Consider the following 17,175-nt stretch of genomic DNA (forward strand, 5'->3'; position numbering starts at 1 on the left):
AAATTGACGGCTTCCGTAAATCTAGTGTTTAATATAAACTTGCAATGCATTCACGATATTTCAGGTTGATATTGTTATTTATTATCACAGAGACATTATATAATTAAGTCATCTTGTAAAAGAGACTAAAATTATTTGGTAAAATGTCGATATATTACCATAGAGAGTTAATATGTTTTAAAATCGATACTTAATCGACTTTGTCGCGATGGACTTCCGGTCCTCCAAAGAAGGGGAAGATAATAATCGAAGAATAGTAATCGTCTCTTCCCGAAATTTATTTAAACTCGAATCCTGCGTAAATCGGTTAAAACGAATGGTTTTTAAAGAGCATTTAATTACTAGTGACCACGCGTCCTGAATTTTAACTCCGTGAGCACAATCGTGTCTCCAATAAATTGCATAATTGTGCTTCCAGAGTTAAAATTTCGGAGGCGTAATCGTGCCACGTAACTTTTAATAAAACTTATTTGTTTAACTCGTACAGTTTTCCGCGTCGTTGATAATGCGGAGGATAACGAGGGTATTCCAGTCGTTTTAGATTTTATTTGATAAATCGCCAATGGCCGGTTGCAATTTTCATGGAAAAATTGTCGGAATCTTCCGGAACGGAGGAGTTTCCGTTCGGTTAATTCCGTCCTCGTTGGAGAGGACGCGATCACGATAATTTCGTTCTTATTTCAATATCGAAGGAGCTGGGAGGAACGCTGACCAAGCGTTCAGAGGGTACGAGGGTTCGTTCTGTGCGCGGAAAAGCGAACGACGAAGACGAAGAAAAGAATGGGGCCAGCCGTGTACACAAAGTAGACCGGGGGGATTGTTATTTGTTCTAGGGGTATAGTTGTCGGAATAAACAGAGATAGGAGGTGAATGATGCACAAACACGTGACTGTATAACTGTCACGTTGAATAGAACGTACGACTGGAATACTGAAAACAATGTTGCACAACGTGCAAGATAAATAGAACTTCCGTACGATTCCGCTCGCGCGCTATTCTGTGTACAGGATTTATTCCGAGCCGTCGAGAATCCTTGAATCTTTTACGTTTTCACAAATAAGAAATCTCTCCCGTGCACGATTCGAGACGATTCCACCAAAAATTACGAACCAACGAATCGAACGATCGGAATACAAAGAAAAAAAATGGAAATTGTTCGCGATATTTGGCTTGTTGAAAATTTAAATAGCTCTGTACCGTACTAGACGTTCTCTGTTCGTGTAATTTCGGAATAGAAAGTAGTCGATGCCAACGATAGACGTCGTTTCGGTTCGATGATATTTAATTACGCGCGCTGCCCGCAATAAATCGAGCTCTAATAATGCGACAAGCATTTATTACGCTCGGTGAATGCATATTCGGGCTGCTCGATACAATAATACCGTTACCAATAATAACCGGTGATCATAGAGAGTAAACAGGGTAGCGTAACACCGCGGGAAACATATTTTCCACGGTTAACAGTATGAAAAATGCAACGTTCGCGGAGCTGTGGATTTTAATTAAAAAATAAAATAGAGGACCGTTGAACTCGTTGATTGTGACTCTCCGAATCGAATATGCTGCCTCAAAAATTATAACGGAAATTGGAGTAATTGAAAATGCTAACAGTATCGCGCGTTTACCGAGTGAATTTGTTTCCCATTCAATGCAAATAAGATAAGAATCGAATAAACGTATCCTTTTCTAGAAAAACTTTTTTAATAAACTGATACCTTTTTCGCCGAAATTTCGTCATAAACGTCGATGCGAAATTTTGCAAACGCGCATTTTTCCCCGATTTTCCCGGTTTATTTGGAAACGAGAGAAATGGGGTCCTGTTTAACGCGGGCGTAGCGTATCGTGTAGCTGTCTACGATGTTTGATGAATGAATTTGCAAAAACAGCAGCGTATTAATTAAACACCAAATAAACCGAAATACAGCGGCGCTGGATACATTATATCGCGCGTTTTTAATGATGACCGGTAAAAAATTACGCGCAACGCCCGCGGGAGCCCCGTTTTGGCAACACTCTAAACTACAGATTTATCAAGCGAGACCCCGGTGAATTAAAAAACAGTAAAGCTGGCGCGCTTTGTTTTCAAAATTCATCCATCAAACTCCATAGACAGCTGCATGATATGCTGGCGCTCGATACGGACAGCGGTCCACTTTTTTCATTTCCCAGTAATTTGGGAAAATTGGGAGAAACTCGTGTTTGCGTTTTCCGTTTTGTCCTTTCATTTTTCCTAAGTTACACTACCTCCTCCAGCTTTGCAAAGACTTTACCATTAACACTAGATTTACGGGACACTCGTTGCACATATTTTTATTGTAATTCGCTGTGTTAATTCGCTGTGTTTTCTATCATATCATTACATCAATTAAATCCAACATAAATTGCTAACAAATAATATTTATAAGTTCTGTAACGTTAGGTTTAGAATCTTAAGGGAGTTGTCTAGGCATTTCTTCGGCCTTTTTTTGTAATTTTTTTTTTAACGACAGGTAGGTTGTTTCGTAGTGACATTTTGCAGATATATTTATTTGTCTTATAGGTATGTATAGTAATTTTTTCATCAAAAAATATTAAAAATTGCGAGATTTATAGCTTCTTGTTTTAAAAAAACGCATTTAAACTGGCTTACATGATATTTCAAGATCTAGCAGACCGATCGACTTCAAATTTGGAGAGAATATTCAGCAGACACGCCTTTGTAGCTGGAACTAGTGATGTAAAAAAATATTGAGTTTTACTATTTTTTTTTGATACGCTAAAGACGAAAGAACGATTAACAAATAGAAATTCGAAACTCGAAGCGTCGCCATTTCTTTATTTATCAGGATTTTTACTTCTCCCTAGTTCCTGCTATAACTACAACCTTTCTGAAAAGAGCCATTAAATAAGAAGTTATAATTCCCACGATTTTTAATATTTTCCCATGAAAAAAATATTGTACATGCTTATAAGATGAATAAATACGTCTACAAAGTCTCAAAACAAAACAGCCTATCTATCATTAAAAAAAAAATTACAAAGAGGGCCGTGAAATTGACAGTCTAGACAGCAATGCCTCCTTAATGCGTCAAATTGATGTATTTCGTAAACCTAGTGTTAAAAATGCTCTATTTAGATATTTAATTAATTAATCAAAGCATTAAAACGACTACTGCGTCGATCTTACCCATTTTCAATAACATTTGACATATCAAATTCTAGAAAATGTTTCTCAAAGACGAGGTTCTTTTCTAATAAAATAAAATTCGTCGGAAAAACGAGTCTCGTTTCGCGCGAATTGGCACGGATGCGCGGCTGTGCGTTACATGCTTGCAATAATTCGTTGCTTGTCGTTTCCGGGTGGACGAGAAGGGACACGAAAAACAAAAAAAACAAAGCGAAACAAAGTATCCATGAAATTTCAACGTGCGTCGGACGTGTCGCTGTTAAACGTCGAACCGTTCGCGGACCTGTCCGAAAATACGTATCTACATATCGACGACTCCAGCTAGTTGGAAAATTGAATTTCCATCGGCCGATCGTTTCTGCGAATTGCTCGCCGTTTTGATATCCGTTGACGTTGCCCCGTCTCCCTCCAACGTTCCATTGTTGCCGCGCGATTACTATACGCGTTCCTCCATACGGAAGTTACGCAACTAGACGACATTCTACAACGTCCGGCTGGGCCACGGTCGATTGATAAAATATTGAAAACTCGCCCCGTGAGCGCGAACTGCTCGGACCTTCGTCAATTCCGGTTCGTCGGTTCGCCTCTTGGAATCGTTGCAAGTTCACCCCCTCCTCCAGCTCCAGCTTCATCCCCCTTTCGAGCATCGTAATATTCGCTCTAGAAACGTTGCAGTTCCTTCTGATATCTCGCGTGACGCGATCAAAGTGGTGGTTTTTCGTTGGTTCCCCGGTAAATTAACTTTACAACTGATCTGTCGAATTACAGTTTAGAGAATTGCTACTGGAGAGCGGAGTATTTTTGCGAATTATCGATCACGGGAGCAATCGGCTTAGAATCGTAAAGAAAGGCGTCCGTTTTCCGTAACGACCAGGACCGGGTGAGATATTAAATTGCAAATATCGCGAGACTGCGATGAAAACAGCGCGCGGGCACAATCTAGAGCAAAGCTATGCGTCAGCGCGAGTATATTATGCGATCGGCCGGCTGTTTTTCACGCGTAATCTCATTAAAGCCCCCCCCGGCTCGGCCTCGACGAGTTGTTGTTGTCCCGTTATAGATGTAGAAAATCAAATCTGCGAATATATGCGCGAACACCCGGCTAACGAGGGATAACCGTGTCGACGATCCTAAACCTCGATCATGGAATTACTTAATTGCACCTCCGCGAATCGACTCGTCTCGAGGGCCTCGTTATCGAAAAGAGAAACAAATAGAAAGCTTCCGACCCCTTCCTTCGCCGAGCCTTAACTATAAATTCCTTTTTTCCGCTCACGGTTCGTCGGTTGATAAAGCTAATTTCGGATCGAGCTGTCCCAGCACGGTCTAATAAATATACATTTAATAACGCGACATCAGTGACGACCAAACGAGCACCGAGTTGATTAAATTGGCCTTTTCAAGAGGAAAAATATCGCGTAGCAAAATATTTTCGGGGATAGGGAGTCGCGACACTTTTTAATCTGTTTCGGTTGCTTCCGATGAAAAGCTTTCTCGTGTAGCTTTCGATGGTAATCGGTTTTATTCGAGCGCCGAAAATAAGTAGTACGTATCAATGGCTAGTCGAACGAGATTGCACGATCGGTATCGAAATTGAAATGTTTCTCGTGCAGTTGTTGATTCGATTACGGCCCCCACCTCGCGCGTCGTTATTTATAGGGAGGATCGTAACGGCAAAACACGAAAAAAAGAGAGAATAAACGGGTTACCGGGCTGGAGTGCCAAAACGGGGTTAAAGGTTGGGAGACGCGTCTGGTCGTACGCCGGATGCTCGAGCATAAATTCTCGCGTTCCGGTTTCGCGGATCATCGGGCCACGGTTTGCGCCGTCGGTAATTGAAATTAATTTAGAATCGATGGCCCGGACGTTGGGTCCAAGAGGTCTCTTTTAGGTCAGCTCAGAAACGTCTCGAAGAACCTCGAAAATGTTCACGACGTCCGCGAACCAACTGTCAGGAATGCTTCCACGACGTTCCCGGGGGTGACTCGCGACAATGCCGCGGAGAAGAAATCTCAAAATCCCCGGGAACATTTCGCGAGATAATGGCGAACTTGCTGTAACGCAATTTCCTCGCAAACTTTGCTGTCCTTCCTCCAAGCACGAATTCAAATTTGGCTAAGAGTTTCCCCAAATACTAAGAATATTCCAAGTTCGTTACATCGTGGATCACCCTGTGTACAGAACCTGTTTGACCACTCGAATAATGGATTCAATTTCTTAAATTGTTGCATACATTTTTAGCAGTAGTGACAACGATGTTTTTGTATGTAAAATGTCTGGACAGAATTATTTACCAGTTAGCCAGTATGAACGTACAGTTAATTAATATGGTTTCTAAATGGGAAACAAATTATATTAACTTGTCAACTACCCGTAGGAATATTAGTAGATTGGAAATTATTTGACACACCAACATTAATAATTACGAATGACAATGTATATAGGAAGTCCGAGGATGGATCGATTTTACAGGGGAAAGACGGGAATAAATTTTGTTTGTAAATTATTTAAAATTTGCCCGCCCCGTTAACCAATTCTAAAGTTTCATTCGTTAAAACGAAACTTTTCACAGTTCCTGCATTTTGCTCGATAACTGGTAATAGGTACTTAAACAAGCCGGAACCATATCAAGTGACCTATCATTTGCCCGCGCAAATTGAACCAATTGAAATAAATTTTGTACGAATGGACATCGCCGTATATAACAGATAACGCAGAACAGTGTTTCTCAAATTTCACCCCGTAACGAATTCGTTTGAAAGAACTTTCTTATATTTATGTAGGGTGTTAGACCACCCCTGGGAAAAATTTTAATGGGCGATTCTAGAGGGCAAAATAAGACGAAAATCAAGGATACTAATTTGTTGATTGAGGCTTCCTTAAAAAGTTATTAACGTTTAAAGTTCCGCTCGTAATGAATTTTTTTCTCGAAAGTGCGTAGGATTTCGGGGATATGTGTAATGACCAAAAATGCTTGTAATTGACCCCTGTAATTAAATATAATTTTTTTAGAATGATTTGAAAATTTTTTTTCCCGTCGAAAAATTTCACACCTTCTCGAATTTTTTTCTAGAAAGTGGATAGGATTTCGAGGGTATGTCTATTCACCAAAAATGCTTGCAATTGACCCCTACAACTAAAAATAATTTTTCCAAGACGATTCGAAAGTTTTTTTTTTCACACAAAACTTTCAGGGCTTACTCGAATTTTTTTCTCGAAAGTGGGTAGGATTTCAGGGGTATGTCTGTTCACCAAAAATGATTGTAATTGACCCCCGCAGCCGAAAGTAATTTTTCCAGAACGATTTGAAATTTTTAAATTTAATTGTCAATAACTTTTTAACGAAGCCTCCATCGAGAAATTGGTATTCTCGATTTCCGTCTTATTTTGGCCTCCAGAATCCCCCATTAAAATTTTCCCCCAGTTGTGACCGAACTAGACAAAAGAATAATTATCGAATCTTCTAATATCTCTTCCTTTGGAAAAATGTAATTCGAGGGTGGTCAAGTAATCCCGTTCACCCTGCAGGTTCCCCTACGCGTCCCCCCTGCACCCGACACGGATATCGTCGGGTTAGCACTTGCGAAAAGAGAGAAAAAAGAGAGAGAAAGGTAAACGAAGATTAAAGTCACGAAGAAATAATTTCTGCGTCAAAGGGTAGCTGCGTTTTCACGGTGGATCGATCACGGGCCACCTTATAACATCGGGGGTAGTGGCTCTTAAAGGCCTCCTTTCAGGAGTAAACCTTGCTGGGGTTAGGATTCGCGTCTTTGAACTTGACACGGGTCACCTGACACTGCGGCTTCAGCCTCTTCTTCGGATCCTTGCTCCGTCTCTACACCAACACCACCCCCTCGACTCCGCCCCCTCGAGCCCTCTCTTCCACTGTTTTCCTCCCGTCGTCGCTCTTTCTCCACGGCGATCCAACGTTTCCGTTTCGCTCGATCCTCCCAGCGTGGGTTCACCAGAGAGTCTGTCTAGCTGCAAACGTCGACGACCGCAGCTCGTCGCGTTATTCCCTCCTCCCCTTTAATTTTCCGCAGCGTCTTGTCCTCGCTCGACACAGTCCATCGGGGTGTATCGGGGTTAGCGATGCGAGCTCTGCCCTCCCCCGCAGCTACCACCGGCAATTTGAGCCCACGAATCCGCGAGCAACCGCGACTTCTCGAGACGCTTGGTCGTCGTGGAGGACTTCGGGGGTCCCGGAATTCGGGGATCGCGCATTTTCCGGCGGCTGGAGAGCGTCGCAGGGGGTCGAAGCGCACACATCTCCGGCGGTAAACACGCATGACAAGCGATGTGATTAAAGCTGAGTGCAGCTAAACGACATCGAGCTTGGACGGCTTGATTATTATTGCCCGGGCCAACATTTCGACCCGATTCTGTCAAATATAGCCGGCCACGTAATTTTGTATCGCGAATATTAAACCATTAGGCGTAATGACCGATGCGTGAAACGACGCCGCGAAATTCATCGGGCCAATCGTTGACCCCCTGGCCGATGCTCGTTCCCCGAGTTCCGCACGCGTCGCGAACTTCCAAATGAATTTTCCGGCAATAATAAATTTTATCATCGACGGGGAGGGGGCGTCGTTTCACTGCCCGAACAATCTGTTCGCTCCGCGGCTCGATGAGTGGAAAACATAAATTTATTTAATTGCCGGTCGAAAATAAAGAAATTTATTTGGAAATTGTTGGCGATATTCTTTGAACTCTATCGTCAGTTCGTTTCAAAGCCCGGAGAGCGCGTGGGAGGGTACAATATCGAAAATAACCGTTCAACTACAGACGAGGTACACGAGTAGACCTTACATATTATAGACTTTCGTGGCCCAGTATGAGTGTCATAACATCCTGTAATTCGGAGGTGACCCCAGCGTTGTTTTCCATGTTTATTAAAAATTAAAACCAATTTTCTAAGAAAAATCGACAAGTGGTAGGTGCAGAAATTTTTCGGCGAAAAATAATCATTTCAAATTCTTCTAAAAAAATTATTTTTAGATAGGGAGGTTCACTAAGATCATTTTTGGTGAATAGACATACCCTCGAATTTCTACGCACTTTCGAGAAAAAAATTCCTTACCGAAAATACAATGTCTGACCATACCATTTAGTGATTCCCCTGAAATTTCATAAAACTTTCAAATCGTTCTGGAAAAATTATTCTCGATTGAGGGGTTAATTATAATCATTTTTTGTTATTAGACATACCCTCGAAATCCTAACCCGTTTCTAGAAAAAAATTCGAGAAGGTGTAAAATTTTCAACAAAATTAAAAATTTCCGAATCGTTCTAAAAAAATTATTTTCAGTTGCAGAGGTCATATACAATAAATTTTGGTGAATAGACATACCCTCGAAATCCTAACCAGTTTCTAGAAAAAAATTTCAGAATATGCAAAATTTTCAACAAAATTAAAAATTTCCGAATCGTTCTAAAAAAATTATTTTCAGTTGCAGGGGTCATATACAATAAATTTTGGTGAATAGACATACCCTCGAAATCCTAACCAGTTTCGAGAAAAAAATTCCTGACCGAAAATACAATGTCTGACCATACCATCGATTGCTTCCCCTGAAATTTCATAATACTTTCAAATCGTTCTGAAAAAATTATTTTCGATTATGAGGGTCAATTGCAATACTTTTTAGTGAATATACATACCCCCGAAATCCTACACACTTTCGAGAAAAAAATTCCTAAACGAAAATATAATGTGCCCACTCGTATACCTCGTCTGTGGTTCAACTATCGAATTAGAAGTTTTTCTTTTTTTCATTTACCCTCGTGGAACATTTAGTTGGTTGTGAAAAATTAAGAATCGCTGCAGAGGGATTGCTAATATTCACGAGAAGCATCCGGAAGCTGGAACTGCAGGTTCGAAAATTACAATATTAAAAGCGATTCGTTTGCAGGGAAATATTGTCCATTATCGCGAGACGCAACAATCCATTAATTCGGAAAATAAGAGCGGATGACAAAGCTTTTCTCTCATCGGGGAGCAGAATTACCGGGCGGGCAGCCGTCGTAGTTGCTCAAAGAAAATAGGGAAAAAGGAAGGCTGAAGGAACAGGCGGGGAGGGAAAAACGAAAGGGAAACGGGTGGAAAGAAGCGAAAGAATAAAGAAGTTCGAAGTCGAAGGTGGCCGGGGCTGAGCGAAAATATTGGTCGCATTCGTTGGAGCGAAATCAAAGAGGAGAAAATCAATCCCTGGGAGTCCTCGGTGGGAAGTTAATGCGAATTAAAATCCAATTCCAGTCGACGGGGAGAGAGAAACCATTTCCAAACGTTGCGTCTTCGTGGCCGGGGAAAACAGGAAGTTCGTAGGGGCGAGAATCAACCGGGGGGCGTGAGGGGGGGTCGGTCGGGCGAGGGAATTTACGCGGAGCAAAGGAAAACGTTCTCCGCGACGGGGATAAATATTTAATAAACGCCCGCGCGTTCGCCTGCCATCAAATATTTTCTTCGGTGTCTCATAAATATTTTTACACGCCTTTGTTCCGCGAATAGTGTTCCACGGATTCGCGCGAACGCATTCTCGGCCACTAGCGTTCCCCGAAACCTACTCAAATCGAAATTCCATATCCCTACTTACCCTTCTATAACCAGTACATAGAATTGCATTAAATTTTACGAAACGCACCATCGACATTGTTTACATACATTTGTTCATCTTTCGAGAATATTTAGAAATTTCTAAGGAAGAATTTTCAATTTCTAGAAATACAAGTTAACGTAGGCAACCCTTAATTTTTTCGAACGAAAATCGAGAGGGTTAACTGCCCTTCGAAACGGTCAGCGCTCGACTCGAGGGGTAGGATGTCCTTCGGGAGGTCGTCGTTGTTTCCCCTTCAGGGAACCGTCGTCCCTATTTCGTCGAGGGCGGTACACGTTCCCCGTCCCCCCTCTTTCACTGCCAAAAGTTATTTCCGCTGGAAATTTATCGCTCTGCCGAGAATCGAGGCGTCATTTCCGGGCGAACGAAACAAAGAAAGCGTCGACCCACCCGGACTCGCGCGAAAGATAATTGGCGTGCCATTCTATCGTGTCCTTTTTCGCAGCGTCCCACCCCCCACGGGGCAAACCGCCCCCGCAGTGATTTCTTCCCGGAAGAACCGAACGGAGCGCGAGCTGACGATTGTTAAATGTACCTACGCCACGACTGATTTATTCCCCCCGGGCTTTCGAAGGAGAGGAACCTGGATATTTATCGTTCCTTTCCGGTGGCTCGGTAAATAATGCGTTTGCTCTTTAACGCGATTTATTTGGACCGCCGCGAAGGTGTTCCATAACGTATTGTGGTTTTCTGCAGCGTCACGTTTCCTTCGCCCAGGGTACCCTATTATTTTTTAAATCCTTCCCTTCGCAAAGTCCATCGACCTCGAGAACGTCACCCACCAGTTTGGTTTAAGAAATGAAATACTCGAATTTAGCTTTCAATAATCGTTATACTTTATTTCTATTACACGTTGGAAGAGACACCCTTTCTGTATGACTCTCACAAGAGAACTAAACTGCAATCGAACAGAAAAACTAAGAGCTAACGAACTGTGGCGTTGGAGACTAATATCACCCTTGTGTTTATGCGAGGTCCTATCGCACCTTTATACAGGGTGTTCGGCCACCCCTGGGAAAAATTTTAACGGGAGATTCTAGACGTCAAGATAAGACGAAAATCAAGAATACTAATTTGTTGATGTAGGCTCCGTTAAAAAGTTATTAACGTTTAAAGTTCCGCCCCTACTGAATTTTTTTCTAGAAAGGGAGTAGGATTTCGGGGGTAGGTCTATTCACCAAAAATGTTTGTAATTGACCCCTGCAACTGAAAATAATTTTTCCAGAACGATTTGAAATTTTTTAATTTTGTCGAAAAATTTCACACCTACTCGAATTTTTTTCTCGAAACTGGTTAGGAATGCGGGGGTATGTTTAATGACCAGAAATGATTGTAATTAACTCCCGCAACCGAAAATAATTTTTCCAGAACGATTTGGAACTTTTTATTTTCGTCGAAAAATTTAGGCACCTACCCCCTGTCGATTTTTCTTAAAAATTCCTTTTTCATTTTTAGTAATTTTGTTTGACGCCCTACAGAAAAGTTGTTTAATACTTTTTTGTAGGTACCCATGAGCTCCACTTCAGAAAAAAGTTTCATTGAAATATATTCAGTATTGTAGGAGTTATGGTTGTTTGAATATTGGACCATTCTTATGAGGTTTTTCTCAATTTACAGGGTGAAGGACCAACTTTTCGAATATTTTTGCAATTTCTACTTATTGTACACTAAAATACGCGTCGTTTGCTTGTTTAAACATTAAAATCGTCCAATCCGTTCAGAAGTTATGGTGTTTCGTGTTTCAGAGGTTATGGTATACGATGTATAAACAGGAAACAGAAGATACGAGGTGGTATAAACGGCAAGATATATCATCTCTCTCCATCAGAATAGGAGACCAGTACATACCGATTAATATTTGTACCTGGTTTTTAGGAGAAAACCTAACCAATTTCTTATCTAATATATTTACTAGTTGCATCGCGGTTTGTCTGTGAAAAAAGAATCCTGATGGGTCCTCCAGTGTATTTTTTCCTCGTAGAGCGACGTTAAATTGCGGCTAGGTTTCTCATAGCGGGTAAAAAAAATTTCATTCCGCGTTTTCCGACGGTCTGGAGGGGGTCATCGTGGCAAAAAGTGTCCCGATGGCGGACCCAATATCGCGTAATTAAATTTCGCGACGAAGAGAAAGGAACAAACGAGGATCGAGCGATGTACACACCGAAAGTGGAAAATTTTCGCGATCGATTAGACCCCGCCGCGGTCGGCCATTTCGTTCTCGCGTAACAAAGAAGTCGTACGGAGGAGAGGGGGGGTCGATTGATTAATTAAAAAGTTCGAAGTGCCGTGTCGAGGAGCCGTGCTTGATCCGCGGATAGCGCATAGCGTGCCTCTTTCTGTTTCCTTTTGTCCCCTTCAAAATGGCATCGACACGCGATTCGCGCCAGGCGACCGTCAATTCGATTTAATTGTCCCGCCAACTTTTGATTCCTCGAGGGAACGATCCACGGAATCTCCCAAACGCGAACTCGTAATTCGACGTTGCCTCGCGTTTCTACGCTTTGTATTTATTTGCACGCCAAACGGTCGCAAAATCGAAACGCCCGAGTTACGATTACGAAATTAGAAATCGAACCGAGCGTTACTTGTAGAAGTACCCCGATAAATCGCAGACTCCATTAAATGCAATATTTTACGGTGAAATTGAACGAAAGGTAAAAATGTAATTTTCGTAACATTTCTTAAAGGAAAGAATTTGTCTCTATATTGCAATGTGAATACTCGTTCGAACGACGAAAGGAACATTTAAATTCGATCGTGCAAATATTATCGTGGCTTTGAACAAGCGCGAAGCAAGAAAGCAATTACGGATAAGTCTCGGTTACGTTAAGTAAAATATTTTACGTAACAAAGCTCGGTGAAATTGGACGAAAAGTATAAAGTTGGGGGAGGGGAACCGGCCGTCGAACTCCCTGCTACTTTGCCATTGAAATCCGCGATACATTGTCAAAAGTTTCGCCCGTCGAACGTAATTAACGATCGTCGAAGTTCACGATTTGTTCTTCCGATCGAAACGTAAAGAGGGAGCGAGAGAATCGCTGGGCTCTCCTTCGAGGGGTGGACGGCTGGATCTCGCCCTTAGACCGTCGTCCCTTTGGCCAGGACGTTCGTATCGGGAATCGCCTAACGAGTCGGAAAAATCGAGTCTCCTTTGCCCGGACTCGCCTTTGGTCCGACGCAATACATGTTTAATTAACCATAAAAATAACGAGATTTTTCTGGTCAGCCCTCTCGGAATCAATTTTTCCTCGACGGACAAAGACCTTACGACGACGAGGAACAATGGCGGTGCCGGGGGATTTCTAAATGCTAAAATTTGATCTTTAGACTGCGTCGATGAGGTCGGGATACGAAATAATAAACTCCTACTTAACGAAATTAGAAATTTATTAAATCAAATATACGGTATACAAAAATTATACAATAGACATGCAATGATGTAATCGAACAATAATCCCTCTTTCTAACAGACTGATCCTAATGCAGTCTATTAACGATCGCTGACAGAGGCAAACAGGGTTAACGAAACGAGTCGTTCGGCGTCGAAATTAGACGCTCTTATCTTCCCAAAAGCCCCGTCTATTTCCGTTTTCGCTATCTACCCCTTCGTAAACCCTGTTCTTAGATCACCCTGCCAGACGCGTTAACGACACGTATGCTAATCCCGATGTAACTGGCTGTTATCGAGTAAACATCTCGCGAGGAGAATCCAGAAAATATGCAAACGGAAAGTCGTCTCCGAAGCTTTCGAAAAATCAATGCTGCCCGTCGAACAATGCAGGGGTGGTTCGGGGGAAAGTTTAGCGAGTATTCTGTCACGTCCGTGGTGTTTGTTTAGCATCTTGAATTCTTGCCTAGCTGCAGCCGCCTCATTAAGCCCGAAAATAATACCGCGGTCCCGAGACAACGAGAAAGGAAGACGGAAAACCGGGGGATATTCCGTCGCGAAGGATCGGCAAGATAGGCGAGAGTCGGTAGAAAGGGGTTGTCGCTAAGCAGAGGGAAAGAGGAACTGGCCCGAGGGTGCGACGTCAGATTTGTCTCGTTAGAGTTCGCATTGTGCCTGCCTATGGCCGATTTACGCTCTCTCGTTATAGTAGCTCGCCTTCCATCTTCGTTCCTCCCGTAAACCCTTGGACCCCCCTTTCTTTATCCATCTCGGTATCTAACGAGCCTTCCATTAAAGCCACAATGCGATCGACCACCCCCGAAAAAGGCCACGGAAAATCGAGAAACTCACCCCCCTTCGATTCCACAGGCTGACCGTAGTTTTTCTCGTATTTTTTTAACGTGCTCGAGAAAAGTTAGTTCTAGAGCAGAGGGTTGCAACTACTGCCTCGCATCCACTTCCCCCGGTTCCCCAAGATATTTTGCATGCTAATCGACGATCGAAGTTGGACGAAAAGCCGAGAATTTCTTGGACGTTGAACCGATTCTCCGACCGGGTCGATCGATCTCCGGGCAAGAAGGCGTCGTTAGTTAAGATCGATAGACACCGTCGAAAGTTTCTTGTTGATTCCACTTGGTGTACTTAGAGCAGGTAATTTGTAATTCAGCTGATCTCCGGTTGAGATGTCTCTTGGTAACTTCGCGAGTATCTGTGTTTGAGGAGTCCCCGGACCGGGGAGTTTATATGTACATAGATCGTTTATCGAGGCGTTGGCTTCCTGAAATACGGAAATAGACTTTAATCAATTCAGAAGGTGGCACCCCGCGTCTGGGTAAGTTATTCCTCGCTCGATACGCGAACACCTGTTCCTGAGGCCGTCTTTTTCTGCTGTTCACGCGACACTACGTTCTAGAATAAAGCTGGGGTGCTTCGACTTAAAATTTTCAAAAATTAAAGCTCCTGTATCAATTAATCGACTCGTAAATTCCTACTTATTATTAAAAATAGACTTCCAATATATTCGGGGAAAACCGTTGGAAATATGATGGAAGTCGGCACGTACGCAGGTCCGAGCGCGAATAAACGATATTCTAATCGCGAGGATTCCCATGGCCCCAGACAGCGCGAATTTCCCGACGAAGAAATTTCCCCGGGTATCTCACCGAGGCGATTTTCTTGAAATTTCAGCCAGCTCCCCGGAGCCACGTACGTGCCCGTACTTGGGCAAATTTACGGTGACTGGGGTGAACCGGAACCAGCGGAACATCCGCGAGAGCCGGCGGAACCAGCACCAGGAGGGCGTCAGACGGGACAGAGAAAAAGTACGGCACGCCCAGGAGCGGACGCAGGATGATCGACGGGGCCGGAAGCTCGACTTCGAGGCGGATAAACGACGGGCGAACAACGAGTACCTCGTCCACGAGCGGATGGGACGGCGCGCCAGGTCGAATCGCAACAACAGAGGCCACCACAGCCTGGAGGAGGCGTCCTCGAAGCGATCGCTGGACATCGAGGACCTTCTTCGGGATCGCTCGTGGTCGAGATCGAGCGTGAGGAAGGCTCGCGAGGTCGAGAAACGATCGACGAAGAGCGACAGGTCGAGAAGAAACCCGAAGATGGAGGACTTCCGGGTGGACGCGGACGATTTCGCGCGCATCAGGCAGTTCTGGACGTCCGACTTCGACGACCCCGACGGCTCGAGCATCCTCGAGGTGCAGGAGGATTATTTCGGAGATTATCCGGACAGCTCCGACCTGCCGAAGAAGAGGTCGGGCAGGTATTACCGGAAGATGATGTACGAAGATCTGTCGAGGACGAGGAGGGACGTCGAGGAGCTCGATTCCGGGGACGATTCCTCCGAGAGAAGGGACAAGAGGGAGGAGGACATCTCCAGGTGCAGCTCGGAGGTCACCACCATAACCATAGGATGCTCCACCGCGGACAGAATGGAGTTCCAGACCGACTGCGTCGACGACAACGCGATCGGTGAGTAATATTCGTCATTCGAGATTTATTATTCCCTGACAACGTCTCCTTGGGTATAACAGAGCCTCGATTTGGGGATTGTTAATTCTTTAACGCGTTGTAAATTCAACTTTTAGAAAATATATTCGAACGTTAGTTGAAAGTAAATAGTTTAAAGTTTGCACTAGCTAAAAAACTATAAGTTGTCTACGCTCAAAATCGGGTACCATTGTGAGTACTTGTTTCCTCCGACGTTTTAATTCGAGAATTAATTGCTTCGATTGCACGATGAAAAGTCCAATAGCGTCCAAAATCGCAAAGGCTCGCGGAAAGATCGAATCCGTTTCGAGGCGTCGTTACACCGGGTCGGAATTATGAAGGGCAGAGAGTGACGAGAAACGTCGATAATTAAAATCGCATTAACGATAGAGATGGTATAGATCCGGTTCGTCGTTAGCGGAAGGGCTTTTATTTCGTCGTGGCCCCCCCTTGGAAGGTTGTCAAAGTTTATTTAGAGGATAATGGCACTCGAGGGGTAACGACCGGCTCGAGAATGCCTCCCACCATTATCCCGGTTCGTTCCCGTGTCGAGACGGTAAGGACCCGGTGCCTTTCTGTTTCGCAGCTTACTCCTGCCACGGTAGATGGTTCGACGCCGAGGGCACCCAATTCGTGATCGCCACCCAACTGGCGCCCGGTACAACTTGGACGGGCGAGAGCAATAGACCTCAGCCCTACAGGAACAGCCGAAGATTGTGCTTCATGTACAAAGAGAGCGGCGGAGTTGTCAGTTTGACTGCCAGCGAGGTGGCTTGCCAAAGAGGAATACCTCCGCCCCCGCCGATGTTGGCCTTCAATGCTACCAGTACCGGTGAGTACCGCCCTCCCCACCACCCTGCCTTTGCTTCGACCACTTCGCTCTCGAGTATCCTTAAGGTCCCGACTGCCGCGACGAGGACGCGTCTCCGCTCGCGAGAACCTAACGGTTTTGTTCCGCAACTGCTGCGAACGTTCCGTCGTTCGAGCACTTTGTCTCGAGATTTCGGCCCCCGCCCCCTCCTTTCTAACGGAGCCCATTGTCGAAGGAATTAGACAGCTTTCAGCCACTCGCCACCTCCTCGATTCCCGTGCTTTTTCTACCCCCCCCCTCGACCTCGTCCATTAGGCTTACGGAGTACCATTTATTTTTTCCGTTGCTCCGTTCGCGGGCGACGTTAATTCCATCTTTTTCCGAAAAATATCGAACGACGAGAATTCCCCGTAAACGCGTCCCTTCTGGATATTTTTCATATATTAATAATCTCGCTGCCTATGGCGAGTTTATTCGACCGAATCGCCTGCGGGCGTCTTTGTCGACGGATGCAAAGTACGCCTGAAACAGCTTCCGGGGAGATTATTTGCAATTTCGTCGGTGGAAAAATACGCTCGACTCCGGGTGCACCTCGATCCGTTTGATGTTATCAAACTATATACAGTACTTTTCTCCGGGTGCTTCAATCTGAAGCGTCCTCGGGACCTTAACTGTTATCTTGTCACTC

At 44.0% G+C, this 17,175-nt stretch overlaps 1 protein-coding gene across 2 annotated transcripts in view; it reads left to right on the forward strand.

Moving 5' to 3' along the window:
* LOC143340202 (uncharacterized) overlaps positions 1–17,175 on the forward strand; it is a 350,931-nt gene that overhangs the window by 317,885 nt on the left and 15,871 nt on the right. For both annotated transcript variants that reach the window (XM_076761879.1, XM_076761880.1), the window contains exons 11-12: positions 14,861–15,658; positions 16,263–16,508. In XM_076761879.1, coding sequence (XP_076617994.1) covers positions 14,861–15,658; positions 16,263–16,508 — 1,044 coding nt within the window. The remainder of the gene's footprint in view (positions 1–14,860; positions 15,659–16,262; positions 16,509–17,175) is intronic.

The sequence above is a fragment of the Colletes latitarsis genome, chromosome 3, assembly GCF_051014445.1.
Source record: "Colletes latitarsis isolate SP2378_abdomen chromosome 3, iyColLati1, whole genome shotgun sequence".
Taxonomy (NCBI): domain Eukaryota; kingdom Metazoa; phylum Arthropoda; class Insecta; order Hymenoptera; family Colletidae; genus Colletes; species Colletes latitarsis.